The sequence below is a fragment of the Capricornis sumatraensis genome, chromosome X (genome assembly GCF_032405125.1).
Source record: "Capricornis sumatraensis isolate serow.1 chromosome X, serow.2, whole genome shotgun sequence".
In the NCBI taxonomy this organism is placed as follows: Eukaryota; Metazoa; Chordata; class Mammalia; order Artiodactyla; family Bovidae; genus Capricornis; species Capricornis sumatraensis.
Window position 1 is genome coordinate 112,600,223 of NC_091092.1, and position 12,994 is coordinate 112,613,216.

Sequence of the window (12,994 nt, forward strand, 5' to 3'; positions counted from 1 at the left end):
GATTTCTACCAACGACAGCAGTTACAGGAAGCCTGTTACTTCTTCTTGTCTCATGAACACAACTGTTGACCTCTTAATCCTGATTTCCAACAAGAAATATTTCTGTAAATGTGGGGCTTATTCAGCTCATTTTATGGCTAAAAAGTCAGTTGGGTATCTGGGCAAAGCACATGTCTGCCAAGTGTGTGTGAGTGGGTGGGGATGCGTTAGAACAACGAAGCTACAAGAACGGGGGGAAGGCAGTTTGACATTTGGTTTGTGTTTGGTGAGGAAACTAGTCCTAAAGAGCTTTTCATATTTTATACCATTGATATTAATGCATTCCCCCCTCCCCTTTCACAGTCATCAGTTTCTTACACTCTTGATTTCCTTGCCTGCCCCCCTACCCCCAGGAAGGAGTGCCAGTGTTTTATTTTGAAAAAATTTCAAGAACAAAGAAGAGTTGGAAGGATAGTATGATCCACACCCATATGTCCTGTACGTCTCTCTGCCCTGGTTAGCATTTCTGTCCCATTTACATTTCACTTTTCCCAGGTATGTATGGCTTTGAATGTAGACACACAAACGCATCTTTCCCCTTTACCATTTAAAGGTAAAAGGCCATCATACTACAAAATATAAATCCCTGAGTACTTCACCATACATCTTTTTTATAAAAAGACTTTCTCCTGCAAAAGTGCAATACTGTCACTACACACAAATTTGACACTGATTCTGCAAGACCATCTAGCATACAGTCCACATTGAAATGTCCCCATGCCTTCAGAGTGTCTCTTATTTCTGGTTTTTTTCCTCCAGGATGCAGTCAAGGTCTTTGTCTGTCATTGGCTGGTTATGTCTGTGTCCTTTCACCTCGTCTGAACAGTCGCCCAGCATTCTTTGTGTCTTCATTCGTGACACTGACATTTTTGAAGAGTGCAGGCAGAATATGGGAAAAAGCCCCGTATTCTGGAGTCTTCTGGTTGTTTCCTTAGATGAGATTCAGGTTGGTTCTTATTGATAATGCTAAGAATGAATGGTATGGTGGTATCAGTCAGATATTACTGTTATAAAAGTATCCTTTTCCCTATGTAATTAGAAAGTCATTTTTGTGATATTTTGAGCACTTCTGAGCATTCTATTCCTCAATAGCCTTTCACTGTATGGTGTAAGCCTCCATTGATGATCCTGTCCTAATTCAGTGATTACCTTGGTGGTTGCCCAATAGCAGTTTTCTAATTCTACCCTGCTCTCTGCATGTGTTAGCTGGTTTTCTTCTGTCAAGAAGAGCTGCACTTTTCCCCTCTAATTTTCTGAGGGTCACTGAAGATATCCATGGTAATTGTGCATGTACAAAGAATGGCACTTCTCCTGACTGAGTTGCCTTTGGGTACCATATTTGCCATGATGTTGCTGAAAACACAAATGCATAGAATTGACCATCCTTTCCCCCCATAGCAGTACAAGCTAAGCATATGTCTGATAAATACATTTCCACATCAGCCAATTCTTTCATGGGACCAAATCATATAACATGACTCATGTGCTAATAAGGATTGAGAAACCCATAGGCTTTTCTGTTTCTTTTTTTCCTTTTCACTGCCTCAATTGACCTGTCAGTCCATGCAGCTCATATATGTCATAACATCTGACAGTAGAAGGAAGGGTTGTTGTTGTTCAGTCAGTAAGTTATGTCTGACTCTTTGTGACCCCGTGGACCGTAGCCCACCAGGCTCCTCTGTCCATGGGACTTTCCAGGCAAGAATACTAGAGTGGGTTGCCATTTTCTTCTCCAGGGGATCTTCTCTACCCAGGGATCAAACGTGAGTCTCCTGCATTGGCAGGCGAGTTCTTTAACACCGACCCTCCTGGGAAATGCCAGAAGGAAAGATTGTCGTTGTTGTTCAGTCGCTCATTCGTGTCCAACTCTTTGGCACCCCATGAACTGCAGCATGCCGGGCTTCCCTGTCCTTCACCATCTCCTGGAGCTTGCTCAGACTCATGTCCATTGAGTCGGTGATGCCGTCCAACCATCTCGTCCTCTGTTGTCCCCTTCTCCTCCTGCCTTCAATCTTTCCCAGCATCAGGGTCTTTTCTAATGACTCAGCTCTTTGCATCAGGTGACCAAAGTATTGGAGCTTCAGCTTCGGCATCAGTCCTTCCAATGAATATTCAGGAGGAAAGATACATAATGCCAAAAAGAAGGAGGGAAAGGAAATGATCAGAAGAAATAGGAGCATGCATTTATCTCAGTGCCTTTTGAGTATTCACTTGTACCTTCATGTAGCTCTCAGTAGACTGGCACAAAATTCAGTTCACAGTCTGGTACTCGGGCATTATCTCACGTTGTCTGTATTTAGATATCAGAGCCTCTCACACTCTCGGACAAGTTGAAGTTTCAAAAGATTTTGGAAATCACCCTGTATGTTCCCTTCAGATATCACTTCTGTCCACCCATGTAGACTCCTTTAAGCATACATATTTCAGTTTGAAAATAATAGATAATCTTGAGCTGTGTCCTTAACTTCTTTGAGCCTTTTTTCATCTGTAACATCAAGCAAAACAGATTACCTCAAGAGTTATTTATCCCCAGGTTGCTTTGATTGTATGCTAAATGTTGTAAATGGAAAAAGCCAAAAGGGATATGGGTTATGGTGTATATTTCAAAGTTGGTTATTATCAGCCAAGTCTTACCTGATCTTCTGGATAACAGTTCTTGTAACAGAGATGCAAAATACAGAAAACAGTCTTATATGTGTAGTGTGGCCTTTCACATGAGAGCAACTGTTCTCTGAATAGAAGTAGCCTAGACTAAGAACAAGAAGTGACAAAACAGCATGTGATGCCTCATACAAATGATCCCTGGTGGCCCTACACTTGAGTTTCCTCAGCAACCCAAATGTAAAACACAAGGATCTTATGTCTAAGAAGATCAAAATGCCACCTTCCTTCTGTTTTATTTGTTACATGCAGGTTTCATATCGTTTTATAGCAGATTTTTTTTTGCATTCGTTTGATTTTCATAAAAATTGGGATCGTTTGGAAGAAGCATCATTAATATTCTTTACAACTTGTTCTTGTTCCTCCTTTTATGTTCGTTGCTAGTTCAGACTTCTCTCTTATGTAAAATATTCCACTGATGCCCTTGGTAGATTTAGAGGTTGTTAAAGAAATCGTAATAACAGCTCAGGGAACAGTCAGGAACTGCCTGTCCTATACCGTGTGACCCCAGCTAGCTGTTCTCCTTGTAGTTCTAAATCTTTGTGTACAGACTATAATTCACAAAACAGTTGTGATCAATTTAAATTCAGCAAATCTTTTCTAACACTAGGGCTTTTTGCAATCAGGGCCAGGAAAGTTGGGTTGTCAGCTATTAATGCTATAACCCATTAATGATGGCAGCGATATTGAAATGGCTTTTTGAAATGGCTATTTGAAAGGGAACATTTTACTAGTGAAAACAGATGAAAATGGCCTGGGAGGAGAGATTAACCTTTTTGAAATATCTGTGGTTTGTCCCCAGTATTTTCTATAAATTTACCTTATTCTTTCAATAAGAATGTTTGGAAATTCTATTCATGCATATGAATGCATGCAATATTTATATATTTAGTTATTTTTTAAATAGACAGGAACTCTACTGAATAAATGAAAGCACACACGCACACACTTGTACTAGCTGACTGCTTTAACCTTGCTTGAGTTAATTATTTGCCATGAATAAATAGATTTCTGTAACTTGTCATGAGATGCATTACGTGGAGTTTCTATTGAAAAGCACCCTGATTTCAAATCAAGGTCTACAATTTTAGCATGTTCCCTTGTGACTTCTGGTTTGGGCTTCTTGAAATTTACTAGTCCTTTTTCTTCCCTCACTCTGTAATAGGTAAATATATATGTTTAGATGAAAATTTTTTAAATTGAGGTATAATCGACATATACCCTGGTATAAGTTTAATGCACAACCTTAAAAAATTTTTAATTGCAGTATAATTGACATAAAACATTTGGCAGTTTAATGTATAATGTGTTGATTCGACACATATATTGCAACATGAGTACCACCCTAGTGTTAGCTAACACCTCTCCCATGTCACATAATTACCACTTCTCTTTTGTAGTGAGAACAGTTGAGATCTAGTCTCTTAGCAACTCTGAAGTTTATAATGCAGTACTGTTGGCTGTAATCAGTGTGCTATGCATTAGGTCTCTAGAACTTACTTATCTACTAGCTGTAAATTGATAATCTCCCCATTTCCCCTACCCCCATTCTCTCACAACCACCATTCTACTCTTTCTTGGGGAGTTCAACTTTTTTATATTCCATGTAGAAATGATATTGTACAGTATTTGTCTTTTTCTAAGTTATCTCAAGTAGCATAACCCCCTCAGGGCCCTTCTATATTGTCAAAAATTTCCATCTTACAGCTGAGTGATATTCTCCTATATATATGCACACCACGTCTTTTTTTTTTTACCCATTCATCCATTGACAGACACTTAGGTTGTTTACCCGTCTTGGCTATTGTGAATAACGCTGCATTGAAGATGGGAGTGCAGATATCCCTTCAATATCCTGTTTTCATCTCCTTTGGCTATATACCTAGAAGTGCAATTGTTAGATTGCATGGTTGTTCTATTTTTAATTTTTTGAGGAACCTCCATACTGTTTTCCATAATGGCTAAGACAAATTATATTCCCACCAACAGTGCACAAGTGTTCTCTCTTCTCCAGCCTCACCAATGCCTATCTCTTGTGTTCTTGATGGTAGCCATTCTAATAGGTGTTAAGCAGCATCTCATTTGTCTCTCCACAGTGTTAACCAGCGTACCCTTTGTCTCACAGGCAGTAATTGAACAGGCCTATCATAGCTTCTCGGTTCCTGTGCTGCAGAAGAGCATTGCCTGCCTGTTAGGTGCCCTGTAGCATTTAGTTAATCATAATGGACCCATGTTAGTTTCTTAGTTTTGACACATAAACCATGGCAATATAAGCTGTTCACACTGGGACACAGTTTCTCAATCTTAGCACTACTGACATGTTGGCCTGGATGATTCTTTGTATTCTCCAAATCCAGAAATAGACTATGGATTAGCCTTTTGCATGTAGCAAACAAGCCAACAGAGGACATTAACTTGAAAAACTATTTAAAAGAAACTTATTTTGTCTCCTATTTCTTAGACAACCCTTATAAACTTATTATTTTTTGCTCTTTAAGATGCCTATGCAGGTTTTTTTTTTAATTCTAACCTCATTCAGATATTATAACCCTTCCTTTTATTTATTGTGATGACAGTTTAATTCCTACCCATCATTAAATTCACCAAACCTTCATGGAAGGTATAGAAACATACTTCCTGTCTCTAAATAACCTGCAACCTAGGAGAGAAACAAAGGAGCTTTAGACAAGTATTGTTTCCAGAACAAAAGGTGGTTCCTTTTTATCATCTGAGAACTACTGCGTACAATCTCTTCCATAATGTTTGCTTTTCTCTATATGAATTTCTTTTCAGATTATTAAAAACTGACATGGTTTTTCAAAAGCCTGACAGTGGGGATGCCAGTTACCTTCTCTTTAAAATATATGTGTGTTTATGGTAGTTGGGGAGCAGGGCTTGCTGAGAAACTCTCTCATCACCTTTCTTCTGTGGCTAGGAACTGGTTCTGTTAGCCTATTGTTGTTGTTCAGTCGCTAAGGTGTGTCCAAGTCTTTGCAACCCCATGTACTGCAGCATGCCAGGCTTCTCTGTCCTCCACTATCTCCCAGAGTTTGCTCAAACTCATGTCCATTGAGTCAGTGATGCCATCTAACCATCTCGTCCTCTGCCACCCCCTTCTTTGCCCTCAGTCTTTCCCAGCATCAGGGGCTTTTCCATGGGTCAGATCTTGGCATTAGGTGGCCATGAGTATTGGAGCTTTAGCTTCCAATGAATATACAGGGTTGATTTCCTTTAGAATTGACTGATTTGACTGTTAGCCTGAGAGAAAAATAAGTATTCAGGTTGACACCCTGACAGCCATTTGAAGCCCAGCCCTTCAGTTCCAAAGGGTTTCGGAAAGCACAACAGGAAAGAAACCGAAAAGATACTCTGAACCGTGGCAAATCCAACTCCCAACCTACCACGTAATGTCCTTTGAAATTATTATATTGCTAATTGCATCCTTTGGCTAGCCATTCACTGTCTTTGTACGTTGTTAAGATGACATTTGTATAAAGCCAGCGTGCAATGCCTTGGAAGACAGAGGCAGTGACTACAATGGATTCCTTCCCTCACCTCTGTGCTGTCGGTAATTGCTGCCAGGAGAGCACCAAGAGAGAAGGAACGGAGACCCAAGATACTTGCACACTATGGGTGTCACACTGGAAGGAGCTATGGTATCTTTGCTTTGTGTGTGTGCACACCATAAAAGTGGAAAGAGGAGATACTGCTGAAAGCAAAAACAAAACCCAGGGCTGAATGGCCATTCTGAGTTTTTGCTTAGATGGTTTGACACTGGTGTTTAGGGGCGAGGTCAAGGTCATCCTCAATACTGAGAGAAGCTATGAGGCTTGTATGTGGGTCAGCAGATAATGGCATCTGCAAGGATGACCTCAATCCATTGTCCTCATACCTATCTTTTGACCTCAACAGCTTCCTGACATTTCAGGCTAACCTCTTGTTTTCTAGAGTGATCACAATGTAATTTTAGCTGGCTTTTACTTCTAGTGCTTTTAGCTCTCTATAGACACTTGGCCTGGTTTTGAATTCTTCCTTTCTTTATTGCCAGACAAAAGGAAAGGGAATATGCCACTAGGATACAGAATTGTTGGTAGTAAAAATGAAAGATCGAAACAGAATGAGAATGTGAATCCCTGTACCTTGTCTTCAGTGCTGTCAGTTGGCACAGGTGAGCAGTTTTGAAAGAGCCAAAATGATGTATCTTGCATCTTAGGAGGAAGAAAGAACCTTGAGAATTTCCCGCTTTTAAGCGCAGGAGAATCTGTGGTCTTTTGAAAGAGGAGAGCATTCTCTAGATCCCCTTGTTAATTTCCACTAATGCTTTAACAACTTTCAGCATCAGGAAATGCTTCCGCATGAGTTACAGCTTAAATTCTTCATGCTGCTTAAGCCTGTTTCTTCTTGTTCTGTTCTCGGTGGAGAAATCGAACAGCTGGTCATAGGCCCCTGTGCAAGAGCCATTCACATAATTGAAAACTGTTATTAAATCACCCCTTCAGTCACTATTTCTTGCATATTCTCGTGTGTGTGTGTGTGTGTGTGTGTGTGTGTGTGTGTTTCATGGCTAAATAATCCCAATTCCCTTAAGCTGTTCTCATAGGTCTTTCAAGCTCTTTAATTATCGCTGTGCCTTTCTGCCAAGCCTTCTCTAAGTTCTGGGTCAGGACTTAGCTTTAGCCACTAGAACTAGACACCGTTCTCTAGTCCCAAGGATAATGCAATGATTGTGTCACACCGTATTTGTTAGGCCTTTGGTTATACATCACAGACATGGTCAGTTTTTTTTTTTTTCCTCTTTATTTTGGGCACCTACATTTGTTGCTGACTCATGGTCAGATTTTTTTTTTTTCTCTGTCTTCCACAGTGAACAGAAGCTTTCTGTTAAAATTATGATTTCTGTAATAAGCCTGAATTCTTTCTTTGTAGCCTGTCATTGAATCTATCATTAAAGAAACTATCCTTTAAACTTAAGTCAGGGAAACTTATATAGGTTCAGATTCAGTTCAGTTCAGTTCAGTTCAGTCGCTCAGTCGTGTCCAACTCTTTGTGACCCCATGAATCACAGCACGCCAGGCCTCCCTGTCCATCACCAACTCCCAGAGTTCACTCAGACTCGTGTCCATCGAGTCCGTGATGCCATCCAGCCATCTCATCCTTGGTTGTCCCCTTTTCCTCCTGCCCCAAATCCTTCCCAGCATCAAAGTCTTTTCCAATGAGTCAACTCTTCATGTGAGGTGGCCAAAGTACTGGAGTTTCAGCTTGGGCAACAATAAATCCCATGTTTTACATCAGAATGAATTAGTAATGCTTTTTTCAATTTGCTGTATTTCTGTGATAGTTTTTGTCCTAGCTCCAGATGGTTATTTTGATAAATTTAGTTTCTGGACCAGTGGAGCAAGAGATTGTTATAGGACTCATTGTAACCGGAACTTGCAGTTCTTTTGACACAGTCTCTCATTGTATCTTTGTTTACCAGATGAAGAAACACTTAGAGACTAAATAATAATAAGACTAGAGGGGGTCACAGTCCACCAACCAGAGAGGGGTGGCTTGTGGCTTTGTGTTGACTAGAGGTGCAGTCTGTAGTGGTGAGGCCCACCTTTGACCTTGGCCTGTTTAATTTATTCACTAGTGACTTTTGGATGAAGGCAGAACACATAGTTTATTTATTTTAATTTATTTGGCTGCACTGAGTCTTAGTTGTGGCGTGTGGGATCTGTTAAGTTGTGGCATGGGAACTCTCAGTTGTGGCAAGTGGGATCTAGTTCCCTGACCAGAGATTGAACCCAGGCCCCCTGCATTGGGAGTGTGGAGTCTTAGTCACTGGACGAGCAGGGAAGTCCCCAGAAAACATATATTTAAATGTAAAGATTACAGAGTTGGGGAGAATGACTAACCCATGGGCTGTAAGAGTCACGATCCTTAAAGATACGGATGAGCTGATATAATGGGCTAAAACTAACAGGAAAGTCCTTGACAGAAGTGGAAGGAAATACATCCCAAATGAATATGTACAAAACAGAAGAATCACTGGAGACAGCCAAACAGTATTTCTTATCATACCCAACAGTGCATTAGTACCTTGGGAGTGTTCACAAATCTTATAACATAAGAACAATGATAAATGTCCCAGAATCACTGAATAATTAGTGTGAGAAATTCTGAGGTCAAACAAGGTTTAATGTTTCCTTACTGACAACCAACCCAGCTTTTAGTATGTTAGTGTGCATTAAGCGACAGATAAAATGTGCAATGTTTCCGTAATTAATTTGACCTTCTCTTCTTGAAACATCTTGCTGGGTCATTGATCTTCTGGACACACTGGGAAACACTGACCCAGAGATTTTAGTGGAGTGGAAGCGCTGTGGGAGCCTCTAGTACAGAACAAAAGAAAGTCATCCAATTATACTGTCCAGAGAGATGGCAGTACCATTCACAGCACATCATATTTTGGAGAACAGAGTTCTAAAGGACAATGGCAAACCATGCCCTGTCATATGAGGAAGAAATAAGAGAAATAGGGACGAAGGGCCATGGACAGACATGACAGCTCTGGTAAAATATTGAAAGAGATTTGTGAAAGCTTGAGAACTTTGATGTTTCTGGTCAGATGTATAGTGATAGTGACATAACGATGGCAAACACTGACTGACATGGCTCTCGCTGTGTGCCAGTGTCCAAGTGTCTTTCATTGAAATATTAAAGCAGCCCTACAAGGTAGGTCCTATAAATAGTTCCACTTCATGGCAGAGAAAAATTGAGACACAGAAAGATAAAGTTACTCTCCCAGAGTAACACAATCAGTGGCAAAACTGGGATTTGAACTCTTGTGGTTGGACTCTGGAGCCTCTCCTCCTATTGGCTGTGCTGATGGATTTCAGCTCAGTGTGATGAAGCACTTATGACAAGGGTACCTGTACACAAATGTTCAAGATTGTCCATGGAGGATGTTTGCTTCCTGACATGGATGGTTATTATATGGCAGCTATGAGAACATACTGACATCGGATAAGTTTGGACGTGGTAACTGTCAAAAGTCTTACAGCTCTGTGGTGCCATTCCAGAAGGAGGAATTCACGTCCATGGTCCCTTTCATCGTCAGGTTCTATAATTCTTTTTTAGCTTTTAAGAAAATGTTAACAAAGTACATTACCTCTGTGATAGCATTCTATCTAGAACGAAGTACTCAACAGAAGCTTTTGATCAGTAGCTTGAATTTATGCCACTTTGCAGCTAGGAATTCAAGGTTAAACAGCTCATTATAATGTTGCTAAGTTAATAATTGGGGGTTACTCCTGGAGTACTGCCGAAGTGGTGAGTGTTACAAGCCCAATGACCCTACTCTTGTCTGCCTAAAGTGTGAATACATTCTTTATTAGCACACCACATTCCAAGAGAAGCACCACGAGTTTGCAGTTCATATACGCATTATGTGTATGATCCTAAATACCCCATCATGTATTCAGTGTAAATTGATCTCAAAATAGGTAGCACCCTTTGGTTCTTGGAAAAAGCAAATGAAGACCTTCTCTGGAGAAGGCACTTAGGGAAGGCCTGCTCAGAGAAATGGCAGTTAGATTGAGAAAGTCTAACATTGATCTGATGGATTCCCGTAAGCAGAGAGAAGGGATGGAAAAGAGGCAGTATTTGTTGAGATCATGACTGAGAAGCTTCCAGAGCTGACTAAAGACTCTAACCCACAGATTCCTGAAGCCTAGTAAATCCTAAAAGTTATTGATAAAATCCTAGAAGTACGAGACGAGACAGGAAAAGGATAGATGACCTTCAAGGAACCAATAGCATCATGGCTGACTTGTCAACGGTTAGCAGCAGAGAAAGTGAAATAATATTTCAGTGTACTAAAACAAAATCAAAACAAATGAAACACCCCTTTCAGTCTAAAAATCATTACCCAGTGAGGATAACTATCAAGAATATGGATAAAAGAGACTTTCAGGTAAACAAAAGCTGAGAAATTCACCATCAACACTTACTAAAGGAAATACTAAAAGAAACACTGCCAACAGAACTGATTCCAGATGGGAGATCTGAGATTGAAGGAAGCAATAGAAAACAAACCCCCAAAAAGTGGTTAATATATGGATCAATCTAACAATATAAAAATGTAAAACATGATCTTACAGGGTTAAAAAATGTAATTAAATGCATGACTATAGTAACATACCAATCAAATGATGGATAAATATATTTTGAATTTTCTAAAATCATTAGACTCACTGGGAGGCACAGTATTTATAAACTCTGAAAAACAGAAAACTAGAGTTAGAGAAACAACAGGTCGCCATGAAGAGAACACTAGAGCGGGGGGTTTCAATGCTAGACTCACTGCTGCTGCCAGGGAGCTGTCTGGCCTTTGAAAAGCCATTTCTCTCATCTACATCTCAGTTTTCTTGTCTGTAAAATGAAGCTTTGGGACCAAATGAATTGTAAAGCCTCTTCATTACGATTGTAAGAAACACTGAGAAACAGATTCACTGGAGGGGAAAAAAAAAAAAAGATCAATCGTTCCTTGAGGTTTCCTTTTTCTCTCTCTGTCTTTTGAAATTTTATCAATAAGCACTTCCTTTTTACTTATAGCTAAGTCTTATATATCTCTTCCCAAACTGGAGTAAGATATAGTCTCTCCCAGGTGTGTATTGTACTTTACTTTTTGCATTTGTTTGCTTTGCTTTCTTCTCATCTAGTAGCCAAACAGGGTCATGGCAGTTTCCCAGACTGCCATGTGTCAGAGGGCTCGTGTGGATGTTGAGGGGACATTTGCAGAATCAGGCTGTGAAAAGTGGGCCTCGCTGTACCGCTTTGGCTCTTTATTTGATGCATCCCTGGAAATGACATACGCCTCCTTTACCTTCTTATCTTCTCTCCTTGCACTCTCCGGTCTCCTGTCTCTGCAGGCTAATAATAAGCCTGAGATCGAAGCGGCACTCTTCCTCGATTGGATGAGACTAGAACCCCAGTCCATGGTGTGGCTGCCCGTCCTGCACAGAGTAGCTGCTGCGGAGACTGCCAAGCATCAGGCCAAGTGTAACATCTGCAAGGAGTGTCCGATCATCGGCTTCAGGTAGGCAGAAGCCCCCCAGTGTCATTTTTGTCGTATCATTTCTCACCCTTGTCTGACTTGATCACCCCCCATGCCAGTTGCTATTAGCGCATTGTTGCCCACCGTGCCAGTTACTGTTAGTCTGTTCCTCTCCATGGTGGGAGAGGAGGTGACCAGGCTGGAGCCTGGATCCCTGCTGTCACCCCCCTGAGCACTGGGTTATGTTGGTGGATCTGCTTCATGAGATAGGTGGCCCTCTCCGCTTTCCCTCTTTAGCTCTACAGAGCCATGTTCTTCATCGATCAGGACGGACTCCCTGTCTCCACCAAGATTTTCGTTCATCAAGTATACACAGGTTAACTGTATCTCTTCTTTCCTGGAACCAAGACATTTTGATCATCTCTTGTTTTTCGCCATGCTCTTTTCTGTTTATAGAAACTCTCCCAGAATCTGTTATAAAACTAAGGAATGATTCTATTTTGGGAGACTTGTCATGGCAGCTCAGTCTCTTAATCACTCTACACCACTTTTCTTGCCCTAAAGTAACCAAAATTGTTTAGAGCAGCCTAGAACATACTTCTTGATCTGTGAATCCGATTATGCTCTTTTCATAGTCTCCTAATGAACTTCTGAGGGAATATAAAGTGTGCAAGTAAATGAAAGATTCACAAAGCCACTAAAACAAGAAAATGTTCCTTATAAATTTAAAAGTACAAGAAGTAGGAAACATTGTAGGTTATTATTATTATGACTTTCTTAAAATGTCCCAGAAAACACTTGGCTTTTAAATCTTCAGTCTTGCTGACCTGTCTGGGGAGATGGGGTATTTTTAAATGAATGAATCTTCATGAACAGTAATCCCAAACCCAAATTCTGAAATGATGGTGTATTTAAACATCTGAATCAACCTCGAGGTTGCCATAGTGATGAATAAGCCATCAAGTTGTAAACTAGCTGTAGCATCCTCTGCCTGTTCAGGATCCACTTACCAGCTAAGTAAATACTCATCGCTGGTTATGCTGAGACTTGTCTCATTATTTTGTTTCTAATAATTACATTTTACCATTTGTGTGCCTTTTATTCACTGTGCCCCTTCCATACTTCATGCTGTGTACAAAGAGGTTTTACAGAGACTTTCAGAGGCTTCTGAAGCCTAGATAGACAGCATTGAGTAGGCAGTGCTAGCAAAGGACACCTTCTCTCCTTCCTGGTTTCTGCGGGTAAGAGTGATGC

The 12,994-nt window shown here is 40.5% G+C and overlaps 1 protein-coding gene across 3 annotated transcripts in view; it reads left to right on the forward strand.

Annotated features, from left to right (window-relative positions):
* The window catches only part of DMD (dystrophin), a 1,795,368-nt gene that overhangs the window by 1,708,993 nt on the left and 73,381 nt on the right, over positions 1–12,994 (forward strand). For all 3 annotated transcript variants that reach the window (XM_068961890.1, XM_068961891.1, XM_068961892.1), the window contains one exon: positions 11,616–11,782. In XM_068961890.1, coding sequence (XP_068817991.1) covers positions 11,616–11,782 — 167 coding nt within the window. The remainder of the gene's footprint in view (positions 1–11,615; positions 11,783–12,994) is intronic.